Raw genomic sequence first — 15,053 nt, forward strand, 5'->3', positions numbered from 1 at the left:
CAGAGCTGTAGGAGCTGGCTGCAGGGAGCAGGGAGCAGAGCCCACCCCAGAGCCTCACAAGAAAACTAATGAGTGCTCAGTCAGTGGCTCCAGTCATCACTTTAAGGTCCCCCCTGCCATCCTACCCCCAGGCAGCTCCCAAGCCATTGCCCCACAGCAACCGTGGTCTCTCGGTATCTGGGACCTGTGGGGAGCTGAGATTGAGAGACATGGCTGGGGCAGTGTCCTGGGTTCAGCTGTAACTCATCTTTCTCCTTCCTAGTATCTGGTGCAGTGCTGTGCTTTGGCTCCAGCCTGGGAACAACGCTGGTAACACCAATGGTTTTAGTTGTTGCTCAGTTAATGTTTACTCTGATCAAGGACTTTTCAGTCTCAAGCTCTGCCAGTGAGGAGGGGCACGGGAAGCTGGGAGGAAGCAGAGCCAGGACACCTGCCCCAAACTAGCCAAAGGGGTATTCCATACCATGGCACGTCATGCCCAGTATATAAACTGGGGGAGTTACCTGGAAGGCCTAGATCACTGCTCGGGTCGGGCTGGGTATCGGTCGGCAGGTGGTGAGCGGTTGTGTTCTCTTCCCTTGTTATTTCCCTTATCATCATTATTATTGGTGGTAGCAGTAGTGGTTTGTGTTAAACCTTAGTTACTGCACTGTTATCTCAACCCATGGGATTTACATTCCCTCCATTCTCCTCCCCATCCCTCCGGGAATAGGAAGGGAAGAAGGGGGAGAATGAGGAGGCGGCTGTGTGGTTCTGAGTTACGGGCTGGGCTCACACCAGGAAAGGTCTCCCCTGCACCCTTGAGTCCATGAGACCTTCCCCAGAAGGGTCAATCCCCAGCTGAGACAGGGTTTGGAGAAAGCTGCCCCTCTGCTTCTGGCTCTGCTGCCATTCACCTGCCTTCATGACCCTGCCAAAGGGGGATGTTAACACATTCATCTCCTAGGTACACACTGGGGAAACTGAGGCATGCGCAGTGGTCATGGCAATATTAAACACACAACCCCAGGCTGTAACAGCAGGTGTGACTGAGGGGCTCGACGTCCTCCACGGCAGTGTGATCTCCTCATCTGGCTGGAGCAAGGATGCACGATCTCAGCAGGGTGGGATGTGGGAGACGATCAGTCTTCCCACTGCCCAGGAGAGGAAAAGCCCACTGCTTCCCCATGGCCCATCATTACCCAAAGACCCATCATTCCCTCATGCCCCTTCATTCCACCATAGAGCACCATTCCCCCTCAGACCATAGTCTTCTGCAGGACTGACAGTGTACACAGGATCTCAAGGCTTGAAGGACCCATGTCTTAGGGGTTTCCATCACACTGTCTTTGGTCTGTGGGCCTAAGAAGAGACTTGCCATCCACCCAGGCTTCCTTGAAAACCAGCCTGGACCAGGTGCTGCTCACAAGCTTGGTCTGCTTTCGGAGATGGAGGCAGAGAGTGGAGGCAAGAATGGGCCCATCAGGGCACACCAAACCCCACTCTGCCTTCTGAGCTGCTGTACTGCCCATGCTGCCTCCTCGGAGGGGCTGATGTGACTTGTGCCTTGGAGGGGCACATCTGGGAAGGGACTCCAGATGTGACACAGATGGGGACTCCTGCCCAGGAGCCTGATGTGACAGTGGGAATGTTCAGGTCTGCACAAGGAGGAACCTGCTGCTGAGGCCGCCCCAGCTTCCAGGGAAATGCTGCAATCAGGACACTGATGACCTCAGCTGGTACCAGCCTCCTTGGGTGGAGGTGCCTCCATGTGTTTACCACAGCATCTTCTCCCAGCCCCAGCCTGAGCCCCCACCTCCATTGTTACTGAATCATTTTCTAGAGAGGTAAACCTGCGTTCAGCAAGAGAGCTCCGATAGATAGCAATTTATTTCTCATTACCTAATAATTCCCCTTCTATCTGTTGTTTCTTCCCAAAGATAACATTACAGTAATGAATTAAAACACTTATTAAGTAGACAGCACAAGGCAATGTCCTCACAATCCAGATGCATAAAATGCACACAGCGATGGCAGATGGGGAGCGGGGCATGATTTCCAGGGATCATTTTGTTCAGACTTATCCTGTCTCTATTCTGACAAAGCAAAGGGACACATTCAGCCAACTCCTCTGCCAGGCTGCAGCTAACAAAACCCCTATTTCACTTCAACAATTAGGCAGTAGCTGTGTAATCTTCTAAACCCTTTGACACCCCCCCCCCCATCTCTTATAATCATTCCCCCATTTACAAGGTCCCACGTGTACCTGGGGTTTTGGTGACTCCAGCATGGTTCTGCAGTAAGATCTCTGATAAGCAGAGCAGATGATGGGTTGCATGGCTTGGGTTTATCTTCAGCAGAAGTGCCCCACAGAGGTCCATAGCATCCCACTGCTTGCTGGCTCTCAGTGCTAAGTCCAGCAGTCAGCTGAGCATCGTCCACTGCTGTCTGACACCAGTAAGGATGAGTTATGTGGGCATCTGGAGTTAAGTACCCTGATATTCAGCACTGTCAGTGCAGAGAACCACAACCCACAGAAAGGAACGTGCAGCTCTTGTCCACAGTAGATTGATGGACCAGTGGTTTAATGCAAGTTTGAATTAAAGGTCCAGATCTGACAGTGGGGGTGTGCTCCAGATGCCAACAATGGTAGGTAAAACCCCACATCAGCTTAGGACCACTGAGTTAGGAAATGGAAACTCGTGGTGGACAAAAGGAGCATAGCAACAGCAATGGACGTGGTTCTTGCCAAGCAGCTGGTATATTAAACTGTAAGGTTTTGGCCTTTGCTTGTGCCTTGTGCTGGAAGGAAAGGATGATGCTTCACTGCTTCTCAGCCTCCAGCCCTCCCCAGGACTAGTTCAGGACCAGATCAGTTCTATGGGCTAAGAAGAAATCCCTGCAGCTTCTCCAGCCCTGAGCGGTCAGTCACAAAGACCCTGGTCCACGACCATTACCAAGGTAAATATATTTGGAGATTTGTTTGGGCAATTACAGTCATTTTAAAAACAATGTGTAAGAATGGACAAGACTCCAGTAAGCCATTACTAATATTATTAATGCCACTTTAGAACATGAATGCATCTGGCTTATCCAGCTGATCCAGCGAGTTTAGTTCTGTAAATAACAGCAGTGATACAGGCAGAATTTGCATCCTGGGCATTGCCAATGCCTAATAATAGAGGCAGTAAATGTGCTCTGGCGAACTGCTCTCGTACTACCAACCAGGTTCTCCTTTGACATGTTTTGTGTTCATTTTCCTTTGCTCTGTGAGAAACTGTTGAGTAGAATGGAGCTGGTTAACCCCTGAGTATGGGACACCATTACAAAGGCGTTTTGAAGACTTTGAAGTGTGCTCTCTGCCAATTATAACTTGCAGCAGGTACGGCACTCCCAGCCTATGGAAAGGCCGTTTCCCCATCAGTTTCTCCTACTATTTTCAGTAGCACAATTTTCCTTCTTTCACTTTCATCCCTTTGGAAAATGTCACCAGTCTGGAGTTAGCTGACTGACCACAGACCTTGTGAAGAGCCAGGCCCACAGCAGCACCACAGGGTGCTGTGCAGGGTCAGCAGCTGCAGAGATCCACAGAAAGGGGAAGAGCAAATCTGGGCTCCCCTGGGCATCCAGTACCTGGCCTCGCATGTGAAACACAGGATGCAGGATCTGGCTGAACTCTGGGACAGGGCAAAAGGGAAGGACACATAGGCTTGACCTTGAATGTAAGAAAGCTTCTCATCTCAAGCTGAGCTGGTGTCTCCTGAGCTCCATGTGGCAAAGAGACTCGTGGCACTTTGGCAGATCCTGATCCCACCATGGTATCACTAAGATGGGTCAGATGGGTGACTTGCTACTTGAGTCTATTTCTTTCCACTATAACATGCTCACAGATGAGCGCAGATGATGACACCTCTCTTGTGCCCAACTACCCTGCCCTGTTGCCCTGCTCCAGATCAGCCTCAGATCTGCCTTGGATGTTGTACAAAGCTCTGCAGCTCTGCCAGCCCCAGAGCCCCAGTGCTGTCTGTGCCAGCTTTGGGGATAGGGCTTTTCAATGCTCAGACCCTTCCACTCAAATGAGCGAAGAACGGGAAGGAAATGCCAAGTGGGCACCTATCTCCAAGAGCTCACACCCAGACACGTTCACCTTTGACACATCCATCTCTCCTAATGCACAGCCTGGCCAGCTGTATTTAACTGCCTGGGTAAGGCAGATAGAGATGGAAAATCTCATCCCTGTCAGGTCTTTTTCTTGCCCTAAAGCACCAAATTATTCACCATCCCCTCGTAGCATTTTGCAGCCAACTCTTTCCTGGGATGCTTTTCAAAGGATGAAGAATGAGCACCCTGGTGACATTTCTAGTATCTATAAATATCTCCCCACCACCCTGCCTGCCCAACTGGTGAATTATGCAGGAAGATCTCTATAATAAAACAATCGGATCCATTTTGTTGTCAACGTCCCGTTCTTCAGCTGGCAAGGGAACAGCCAGGCTGTTGCTCTGGAAAGAGCGAGTGATGCCTGGGGAACTACTGAACGTCTCTTTGCCGGTAGGTAGGTATGGGGCACGTTGGAGGGCAGCACTGAGCAGAGAGAGGCCCTGGAACGCTGGAGAAAGAAAGAGGGGCTTTAAAAGAGAAACAGCATGAAGTTTAGGGCAGTAACAGTCACCAGAACGGCAGGAAGCCCACATCGAGCACTGAGAAGCTTGTGCTAAAAGAAGCACTGAAGAAACACCAAAGCAGCACTAATCCAGCAATGCTACCTGGAGCATGATGCACTTAACTCCACATTCTGGTCCTGCTTTTACGTGTTTCGGAAGTTTAGATTGGATATAAGGAGGAAGTTCTTTACTGTAAGGGTGCTGAGGCACTGGAATGGGTTGCCCAGGGAGGTTGTGAATGCTCCATCCCTGGTGGTGTTCAAGGCCAGGTTGGACAGAGCCTTGGGTGCCATGGTTTAGTGTGAGGTGTCCCTGCCCATGGCAGGGGGTTGGAACTGGATGATCTCAAGGTCCTTTCCAACCCTGACTATTCTATGATTCTAAGATTCAGCAGTGCTCTATTTATGCAACTGAAGCTCCTGCATGGTGAAACACGTGGAGAATTTAATGCTATCAAACATGCAAAGCTGAGGGAAGCGACCGGTTTACATTCATATCTAATTGGCATCATTTAAATTGGGAGGGATTTAAGTTACTAGCATAGCTTTCCCTAGCTATCAGCCCTCCTCTAGCCAGACACTGTTCTATAGCATAGCCTGCAGAATCTGGTGCCTCATTTATGAGTTAAGAGGCATTTTAAAATAGAAGTTTAGGACAGCTGTATCCTTTGCATTACGTATTTGCAGATGTGCCCTGCTAAGCTATAACTCACTGCTTCACCATTAGTTCTTGGTGCCTCCAAGACACTGCCTCCAATGAAACCAGGTCCGTACCTGAAAGATTTCCCAGCTCACCTTCATTTGGATAGTTGCTGTTTTCCAGGAGTACAAAGACAAGATGATTCCTGAAGGATCATGCTCAGACCATGAGTGTTGCTGTGGATGTCCTGAGGAGGTAAAGCCTGAGGACTTCACCCTCCTGCATTATTCTGGGTAAGAGAACAACTGTGATGCACTGGATGGGCAGAGAGTTGACCATGTCCCCATCAGTGCGTGCTGAAGCCACCCATGAAGTTGTCCAGCTTCATGCACTGCCCACAGAAATGCTGTCATGGTTTTATCCCAGCTGCAGCCAAGCACCAGACACCCAGCTCCTCACTCACTCCCACCAGGATGGGGTAAATGTGCAGAAACTCATGGGTTGAGATAAAGAGTTTCACGCAAAGCCAGAAGTGAACGGCATGAGGACTGTGCAGAGCTGCTCTGAACACAGCATCAGAAGCATTTCACAGCAGCCCAGGGAAGGGTGGTGGTACAAGGTACACAGTGACAAAAGGACCGGCTGTGGTGCCTCCAGGGAGCTCCCTGGGGTATGGCAGGACCATAGAATCATAGAACAGTTTGGGCTGAAGGGATCTTAAAGCTCACTCAGTTCCAATCCCCTGCCATGGGGGACACCTTCCACTACAGCAGGTTGCTCCAAGCCCCATCTCAGGGCCTGGCCTCAGCACATGTCCCTGTGAAGACCCAGATCCCAGGGACACGACAGCTGCTGGCCTGGCACTGCCAGGAATGGTCTTCAATAAGGACCTGCCTTCTCTCAACTGAACTGACCTAGGGACAAGTGATGTCCAGGCACCCACACGTGCTGCTGCCAGGGATAGGTTTCAGATCACAGAGCAGCCCTCTTCTTATCCGTTACCCATTCTACATCAAGCCCTCCACAACCCATGCAACTACCAGGAAGTTTCTCCCAGTGACATGCAACACACCCACGCTTCCAGGCACTGCAACACATGGAGCACAGTAGAGCACAGAGGGGAAAACACTGTTGCTTCCTTGATTTTTGCTTTCTGTTTGTTGGACTTCATGTGTACCCATCTCTTTAGGATGCTCTGGCTGAGGAACAGTCTTTCGAAGCCTCTGATCTATAGGCTTCTCTGGGAAGCTTTGTCTGTGGAGCTCTCCAAGTGATGCTGGTGGGCTCTGCTCATTGAAACACAGCAATGGGCTTGGCCCTCCTTTTGGAAGAGCCTTTCACAGCATTGCTGAGTTGGCCAAGGTGCACTTGGTGCAGGTCAGAGAGGGCTCAGTAAGACAGAGTAAGTGACCCCCAAATACCCTTTGTGGTTTGTACATGAGCCTCTTACCCATCTTCCTCCCATGATCCGCTCCACCAGCCTGAGTGCTGCATGTGCTCCACAGCTACATTTCAGGCCAATGGACCATCTTGTTCTGCTGCTGCTTGTCCCAGGTGCAAATACATTGCTGGGTGACCCAGAAGACATTGGAGGTGGGATGGATGCACTGCCCTTGCCAACCCACCACTCTTTCCTGCCTCATGGTGTACAAGAACTCCAATGATGCTGAGCTAGAAGCTCAGCTGGGAAGCATCATTTTTAACCTGGAAGTAGATCCTCCTCCCACAGTTGCAGTGGCCATACCACAGGCTGGTCAGACCCGGTTCACCTCAGTTAAGAAGTCTAGAACTTAAATATCTTGGTCTAGGCCACTCACTCTATTTCTTCACAGTGAGAGCAGGGAAATGAGAGCCATATCAGACCCCTCTGACAACCAGTGCAGAATGAGCTGAGAGGACCAAGTCCCTTATGGAATACCAGGGCAGCTAAAGGTGACTTGCCCAGACCTGCAGGTCTCTCCAGGCTGTAAACTCCCACCCTATGAACCTCACAATGGCCTGGAAACAGGGTCCTGAAGTTTCAATGGCACCACCATTCAATGCCACCAAACACAGCTTCCCACATTTCCTAGCTCGCAAGCACTCAGCTTCTGCAGTGCAGAGCAATGCTCTCCGTGTCCAGCTCATTCAGGTAACCCACAGCCCAGGCATCCTCTCTGTGCTTTCTGCTTTAGAAACGCTGTAGTTTTATTGATGGTTACATGAAGCACACTGGATATTAACACTATTTTAAATGGGTTTAAAATTTACAGCAATATTAGTAAGAAACAGTTTACATCCACAGTACCTGTTGATCTCCCAGCTTCTGGTATCACACCTATAACAAAGAAACACTCCTGTATAGAAAAGGATAAGATCTGAAGAATTTCACAGGTCCCTGGCCTATCTGAGGAGTCTGGAGAAGGCCACTCACTTTAAAACTACTTTGCATCCTGCAAGAGAAATCAACATTACATTAATTCTGGGGGTGGAAGATCCTGCTGCAGGTTAGGATCTTCCAGTGTAGGGATTACAGGGTAGTGATTGACAGCAGCCACGAATCTGCTCCATGTGTCCCCCTGCACCTCTGTCACCTCCTTGTAGGTTCTATTTCAGCTACGTGCCCAAGTGCTCAGAGAGGTGAATCCTGGGTTCAACCTCAGGATCCTATTTAAGTTGTCTGAGAAAGACCTCATGAGGGCTTTGCAATGAGGGGCCCTGCTGGGGATCAGACCTGCAGCAGCAGCGCCACACCAGCGAGCACCCACTTGGAGGGATTCTCCTTAGTTTTAAGGTTAAAAGTCCACACATAGGTTGGCCCTCTCTGGTGTGTTTTGTACACAGGACACGGGTACATGTTATGGAGATCTTGCTTGTCAGCAGGAATGGCTTTGAGGAAAACGACGGGCATGGCTGGGGTTAGCTCCTTGAGCCTGGCATCCGTGATTATCCCAGCCTACAAAGGCAAGAAGACAAAGTCTTAGTTAGATTTCTAAGCCATCCATCAGCTGTACCCCGATCCACATGATCCTCTGTGGTGCTTATACAGGCTGGTCTTACTGGGGAGCAGGAGACATCTTTCCTGAGATCAAGGTGAGGGATAATTCTACTTGAATTAAGGAGGGTCTGGATCAAACACCTCCCCTGTTCCATCAGAAGCCTCCTTCAAGCTTCATGCCTGGTCTCATCAGATGCTCAAACCCACACATACCTGAGCAGGACTCTGTGGGGGAATGTTCCTGGCCATATCCAACCACACTGTCCTCATGCAGCTCTTGCTCAAGGTGTTGCCAGCCCAGAACAATCTCATGGGAAGTGCTGCTTATGCCAGGTTGTGCTAAGACCAACTGTGAACAGCTCAACAGGGCTCAACTGAGAACAGCCTAAAAGGCACCGAGTAAGTGTCCCACCACACAACCAGAATTTGAGCATGACCTGGGTGATGAATGCAAGCAGGGGTTTGTGTGGCCCCCAAAAACATCACAGGCTTGTCCCCACTCTCTCAGGTGCTCACACCAGCAATTGGGATTCAGAAGGATTGCTCCTTAGGGAATATCAGCATTAAATAATGCATCTATATTATCCCCTTCAAAGCAGTGCTCTCACCCAGCAAGCTGTCCAACCCAGGAGAAGGACAGTGTGCTGTCAGGGCATGAATTCAAGGCTTGTTTCTCTAACTCAGGTCTGTTTCTGACAATAAAATGCCCTACACATCAATCACTTTCCAGGAATGCTTTCAAAACTGCTTAATGCAAGCGAGAGAGACCAAATGAAAGCAATATAGGTATGGAAATAAAACTTCTCAGTGCTCAATAAACTGCCTCTAACTGCAGCTTAGTTTCACATATCAGTATTATTCCAAATGCTCTTAGATCAGAGCTGTGGGATGAGGTTCAACATCTCCCAGTTGTTTGTTTAGTTCTGCAAATGAGTGAAGAAGAAGAAGAACCCCTCTTGCAACGTACCTGGGTTTAATTGTACTAATGCCATCTGTTCTATTAAGCTATGAGAAAGCCAACTCAGATTTCAGATTCTCTATTTACAACGTGCTGAACAAACATGAAATATGCTGCAAAGAAGCCATTTATCACACGCTCTTTTTAAACCCACTCCTCGAATTCCTGAGGCTGGATTTTGATCTGAGCTCTTTTTCTTACTCCCGACAATTCCTCCAATCAAGTTTTCAAGATATATTCCACCTATTCCTGGGTTAAGAAGAGCAGAAATCCTCCCGAGCTCTCTCTATGGAATACAGCACTTTGTTATGTCTGGGATGATTTGCATTTGCATTTTTTATCGCTCTCATCATCAAAAATTAATCTTCCTCTGAAAGCAATTTTCCCTCACTGCTTGGCACAGCACACCTGGTGAACAGCCACTGTCTGTGCTCAGGGCTCAGGCCTCACATCCTCAACAAATCCTCACTGCTGCTTGTCCTGGCTCCTCAACAGGCAATTTGAAGAGTGGACATGATACACTGCTACGTATCAAAGAGCCCAGTGAGCCAAAGCAGCTGTCACGAGCCAGGGATGCTAACAGATGGGCCCAAATGCACAGGCAGTAGGCCAGCATCCTCACTCAACTGCATCTGGAGGTGTTACAGCACAGGCACACTTGCACCATGGCTAATTTAGGGTCAGTAAGCTTAAAGACTTCAATATGGCTTGGTTTTCTGTCTGATAGAGGTGTCTCTGCAGGGAAGGAGGGCTGGTGATCTGACCAGCAGTACTGCCAGCAGGGAACATCACTCCAAGGTGGTCCAGATATTGCTGGAGTTAATGGCTTCAGCTGGACACGGGGAATGAGAAAAAGAGCCACACATGGAACAAGCAGTGAAGAAGATCTGATGATAATGAGAGAGCTGGGCTGGGTCAGCTTGGGGAAGAGAAGGCTCCTGAAGGGGAGACCTGAGAGCAGCTCCAGTGCCTGAAGGGGCTGCAGGAAACCTGGAGAGGGGCTTGGGACAAGGGATGCAGGGACAGGCCAAGGGGAATGGCTTTAACCTGCCAGAGGGGAGACTGAGATGAGCTCTTGGGCAGAAGCTCTTCCCTGTGAGGGTGCTGAGGCGCTGGCACAGGGTGCCCAGAGAAGCTGTGGCTGCCCCATCCCTGGCAGTGTTCAAGGCCAGGTTGGACACAGGGGCTTGGAGCAAGCTGCTCTAGGGGAAGGTGTCCCTGCCCGTGGCAGGGGTTGGAGCTGGAGGAGCTTTAAGGTCCATCCAACCCAACCCAACCCATTCTATGATATGATATGATATGATATATGATACGATACGTGCTGTCCAGTAAAGCCAAATGAGAGGAGAACTTTCAAAGTTGAGGTACAGATGGGAAAGGGTTTGCTAAGTTATTAATTTTTCAAAATAACTCTAAAAAGGAGACTGGCTGCTCACAGCACAACTTGTGTCCCCTCCAAGCCTGTGTTTTAAGCTCATCACTGGAGACTTCAGCTTGAACCACATCCTACTCTGTCTCACAGCTCACAAATACATGGGCCCTACTGACAACTGACATCTCCAAGAAAAGGCTTCACATGGTGTCCCATGAAACCTCTGGGGAAAATGTCAGTCTCTGGTGGATGAAGTCTGATGTACCTGGTGTCTCTGCAGAAGAACTGTGATGTCTGGGACTGGAGAACCAGCACCGGGCTGTACCAGGCCTGGGCTACACACTCGTGTTTTCATCTGCATCCGCTTCTGGGAGCATCTCAGATAAACAGGGGTGATGTGCAACTGCTCCCAAAGATCTTGAGCTACTTGAACCATCAAATGAACAGGACGGTTCCTCGACACACAGATCTGCCCTTCTAAGCCTCTCCACTGATTTCAGATCGTGCTTTATGTAGGATTAGCCTTAAAAAACACACAGAACCTGCAGCTGGCTTGGCTTGGAGGAGGCAGGACACCCTCAGTGTTAAGCCACTGCTTAGTGCTGTGCACTGATGGGCATCTCCTCCAAGGACAAGGCGGTGTGCTCTGTACACTTGGCAAAGCCTCATGTAGCCATGTAGTGCAAAACCCACCTCTCCCCTTGTACTATCATGTGCCAGTACCCCCTGGGAGTAGCAGGGGACATACCTGGCATCACACCCTCCATTGCCGGGAGCAAGAAAGCCAGGAATCAGGTAAAATGCCTCAGTGTCACCGGTCAACCTCTCTCACACGGAGTTCCACTGACTTTAACAGTGCTACAGCAACACATCATTTGGGCCCAGCTTCCCTGCTTGGTTCATTTCATCTACCAGCTGCCTGCTGCTTTGTAATGAAGGCTTTATACAGTTAAGACTCTCCAGGGCAAACACAAATGTTTAAATAAATAGAAAAACGTGAGCAGCAGCACATGGAGGGACTTGCTCCTTTTGTGGAGGCACAACCTAAATGTGAAATATCCTTTAAAAAGCAGAGGTGCTCCCCAGAGGGGCCCTCCCTAACAGGCCCTGCCATTGCCAGCGGAAGATGAATTTGGAAGGAGTATACAACTCAAAAGAACTGTGAACCTGGTTTACAAATGCTGCATCCACTAAGAGACACTGGTGCTCAGTGGGTTCCAGGTCAAATGAATAGTTCACCCCGTGGAAATGAGATCTCGGTGTCAGCAGCAACATATGAAAATACTCTTTTCTTCTCTGACATACCCTGAAGTGTGATACCCAGAGATTTGGAATGGTTCTAGAGAGGGGACTGCTCAGTATCTTTCCATCACAAGGGAAATTGTAACCAGAAAATAAAGTCTGGATGATCTCTAAAGACAAACCTCATTGCTGACTGCAGTCACCCATATGAGTTAGTTATTGTATGGGAGGCAGAGGGGAGGAGCCATATGCTTCCCAAGAGATTGGCTTTGCACACCAAAACTGCTCTTCACTTCCACATGGGGATGGGTAAAACCGAGGCAGAACTCAGCCATTTGACCATTATATTTTCTAGTAATGGTGGTAACGATGGTAAAGGAAAACATAAGCAATCCAGTCACTAGGATTTGGTTTTGATGGAGTATTCTACATGCAAGACCAGGAACTTTTCTAACCTTTCCCTGTACTGCTGTGCGCAGCAGTCAGGTTTTGAGGGTAACGGAAATCCAGTGCTCCCTGTAGCAAGGTGTTGTGATGTCCAAGAGCTGGAAGGGGGTACATATGGAAGCCCCACCAAAGGATGACACAGGGGAATAGGCAGGGAACTGTAGCACCAGGGCTTGGGAAATGGACTGGGCTGGTCCCTGTTCTGCTACTGTGACTTTTGATGTTAGCAGAGCCCAAACCACAGAGACAGAAGATGTGAGCTGATACCTATGTGAGAACTTTACTGCAATGTTCTGACAGAGCCTTTGCCAGTACTCCTGACTGCCCATGGCTTTCCAGACCCAATGTACATGTAAACCCATTTCCAGAGAGAAAATGGCCTGGAGCTTCGACTTTCACAAGGATTCATGATAAACTGCACTGGATGCCATCAGTCAGTGGGTTCAAAGCTTTGCCTGGTTTCCTATCCTTCATGGAAAACTATTGCAGAGAGGGAGCTGAAAAATAAGTGGGCAATATTAGATCTAAATTGCAAGGTCAAGCTGGGATATGGTATAGAACACATACAGTTTCTCTTCTCAGCATCCTACCACTAGGCCCCCCAACAGGTAAAGTAGGGGCTTCAAGGCTAAGACCCTAAGAGTGCCCTCTGAAGTAAGACCCTTTGCACAGATAAGTAAGCTCTGGGTGACCCACTTTGATCAGCCTTCACTCTCTCCTAGACCACTGGCAGCAGAAGCACCTCACTGGCTGTCCAGTGCAAGTGCTGCATGAATCACATGAATCACTGTAACAGGGAGCCCTGGTACCACAGGCCAGGCCACTCGGAGGACCAAGCCCAGGGGGGATTTGTGAGCCTAAATGCTCTGTGTCTGAGGACTGCAATCCTAACAGCCGACAACTGTCACAGGGAATGACAGGGACAGCTGTGCTCCTCTGGGATGCTGCGACAGGAGTGCTGACAGCTATGGAGGCAGGAAACAGCAAGTGTAGAAGCTTCCCGCAGCTGCCTGGTTGGTGGGTATGGATCGCACCTTGGCTGCCTTCAGGCTGGCTATGCTACAACTGAAGGTTGGGTCACATCCAGAAGGGGAAAGAAAAAGCCACCCATACTGAGCTGCTTGCCCAGGGTGAGCCTACCCCTACACTGAGTCCTCAGCTTGAGTCCGCATTGACCATACCAGTTAAACCTTCATGCCAGTTTTACTTGGCACCCTAAGGGGATGCCTAAAGGATGTGATTAATTTTTGGTCACAAACCCCATCTGCACAGATCATAGAATCACAGAATAGTTCGGGTTGGAAAGGACCTTAAGATCATCCAGTTCCAACCCCCTGCCATGGGCAGGGACACCTCACACTAAACCATGGCACCCAAGGCTCTGTCCAACCTGGCCTTGAACACTGCCAGGGATGGAGCATTCACAGCTTCCTTGGGCAACCCATTCCAGTGCCTCACCACCCCTACAGTGAAGAACTTCTTCCTTATATCCAATCTAAACTTCCCCTGTTTCAGTTTTAACCCCTTACCCCTCGTCCTATCGCTACAGTCCCTAATGAACAGATGGCATCCTGCAGCACCTGGCAGTGGAAGGACAGTAGCCTGCATTTGGCACATCCCACCCAGTCAGCTCTGGGGATGTGAAGATGTAGAAAATCAGAGTGTTCTCCTTTGTCTCCACTACTGCTGGTCAGATGACAGAGCAGTGACACTGCAAGTCTGCCACGTCACTTTTGGAGGTAGCAGTGAAATCATGACCATGAGAAGGGGCAGGGACAATGCAGGCCTGAGAGGACCCCATGTTTTCTGTTTGCAATAACACCATGAGCAATGACCAACGTTTACTTGGTTTTGGTAATGTGGCCTCAGAACCCTGGGGGAATAATGGGACTTGAAGAGCCTCAGGCTTGAAAGCTCCCTAAAACTACCCCAGGCAAACTAGGGGATGGAAATCCTCAGAACCATAGAGCTATAGGTAGAGATTCAGTTTATAAGAACTAGGTTATCAGTCCAAGCTGGCCACCTTTAACTCCCTTCATGGCCATGGAATAGGCAGCTTCAAGGGGTGATTCACCTGCCCACCCTGGACACGCACTCTAGGCTGCAGAGGAGAGGCCCAGATTTCCTATCACCCCCATTCCTAAAGAAGCAGCTCAATGACTATTTTAGGTGAGGGCCTGTCTGGGCTGAGAAGTTCCCCCGAGTACAGCACCAAGCATTAAGGACATAACTCCCATGGCTGGTTGCTCAACACAAGAGCCTCGGTGAGCTCACCTGTGCATCCCAGCGCGCACCCTCCAGGAACAAGCCGTGGACGTACGCCCCTTCCCGAGGAGGGCTGGCAAAATCGTCCCTGTTCTTCTTTGTCACGTCACACTGCAAGGCCATCTTGTCCAAAGGCCACCCGTTTTTCCGGGCCGTGCACTGCATGATAGCTGTCAGGATAGACTGGGGATTGAAGAACCCAGCAAGCCACACTGTGGAGGGTAAGGAAAAGTCTCCTGTCCAGGCCTCCAGCTCCCTGATGCGCGCGAGGAGGTCAGCAAACCACGAGCCCAGGCTGGCCGTGGAAGGGTAAGCTTTCTTTGTCCAGGACTCAGGCACCATGTCCAAGAAAAGGGCATTCTGCAGGTTCTCCATGTCGCTTGTCATGGTCAGTTCTCCCTGAGTGAGAAAGGGTACAATTAGCACCGATAACTGCTTACCTTGAACAAAGCCTGCTTGAAAGCAGAAGCTGAGCTAGGAAGTGTGGAAGTACATGGCAGCCTACCCAGT

At 49.8% G+C, this 15,053-nt stretch overlaps 2 protein-coding genes across 2 annotated transcripts in view; one reads left to right on the plus strand and one right to left on the minus strand.

Moving 5' to 3' along the window:
• SHISA6 (shisa family member 6) overlaps positions 1-15,053 on the plus strand; it is a 542,762-nt gene that overhangs the window by 242,988 nt on the left and 284,721 nt on the right. The gene's annotated exons all lie outside the window — the stretch shown is intronic.
• The window catches only part of DNAH9 (dynein axonemal heavy chain 9), a 165,746-nt gene continuing 158,137 nt past the window's right edge, over positions 7,445-15,053 (minus strand). The window contains exons 66-67 of the mRNA XM_062610562.1: positions 14,553-14,942; positions 7,445-8,217 (exon numbers count right to left, since the gene is read on the minus strand). Coding sequence (XP_062466546.1) covers positions 7,990-8,217; positions 14,553-14,942 — 618 coding nt within the window. The 3' untranslated portion in view covers positions 7,445-7,989. The remainder of the gene's footprint in view (positions 8,218-14,552; positions 14,943-15,053) is intronic.

This window comes from Pezoporus occidentalis, unplaced genomic scaffold (assembly GCF_034315485.1).
Source record: "Pezoporus occidentalis ecotype Australia unplaced genomic scaffold, CSIRO_AGI_Poc_V1 ctg148, whole genome shotgun sequence".
NCBI classification, from domain to species: domain Eukaryota; kingdom Metazoa; phylum Chordata; class Aves; order Psittaciformes; family Psittacidae; genus Pezoporus; species Pezoporus occidentalis.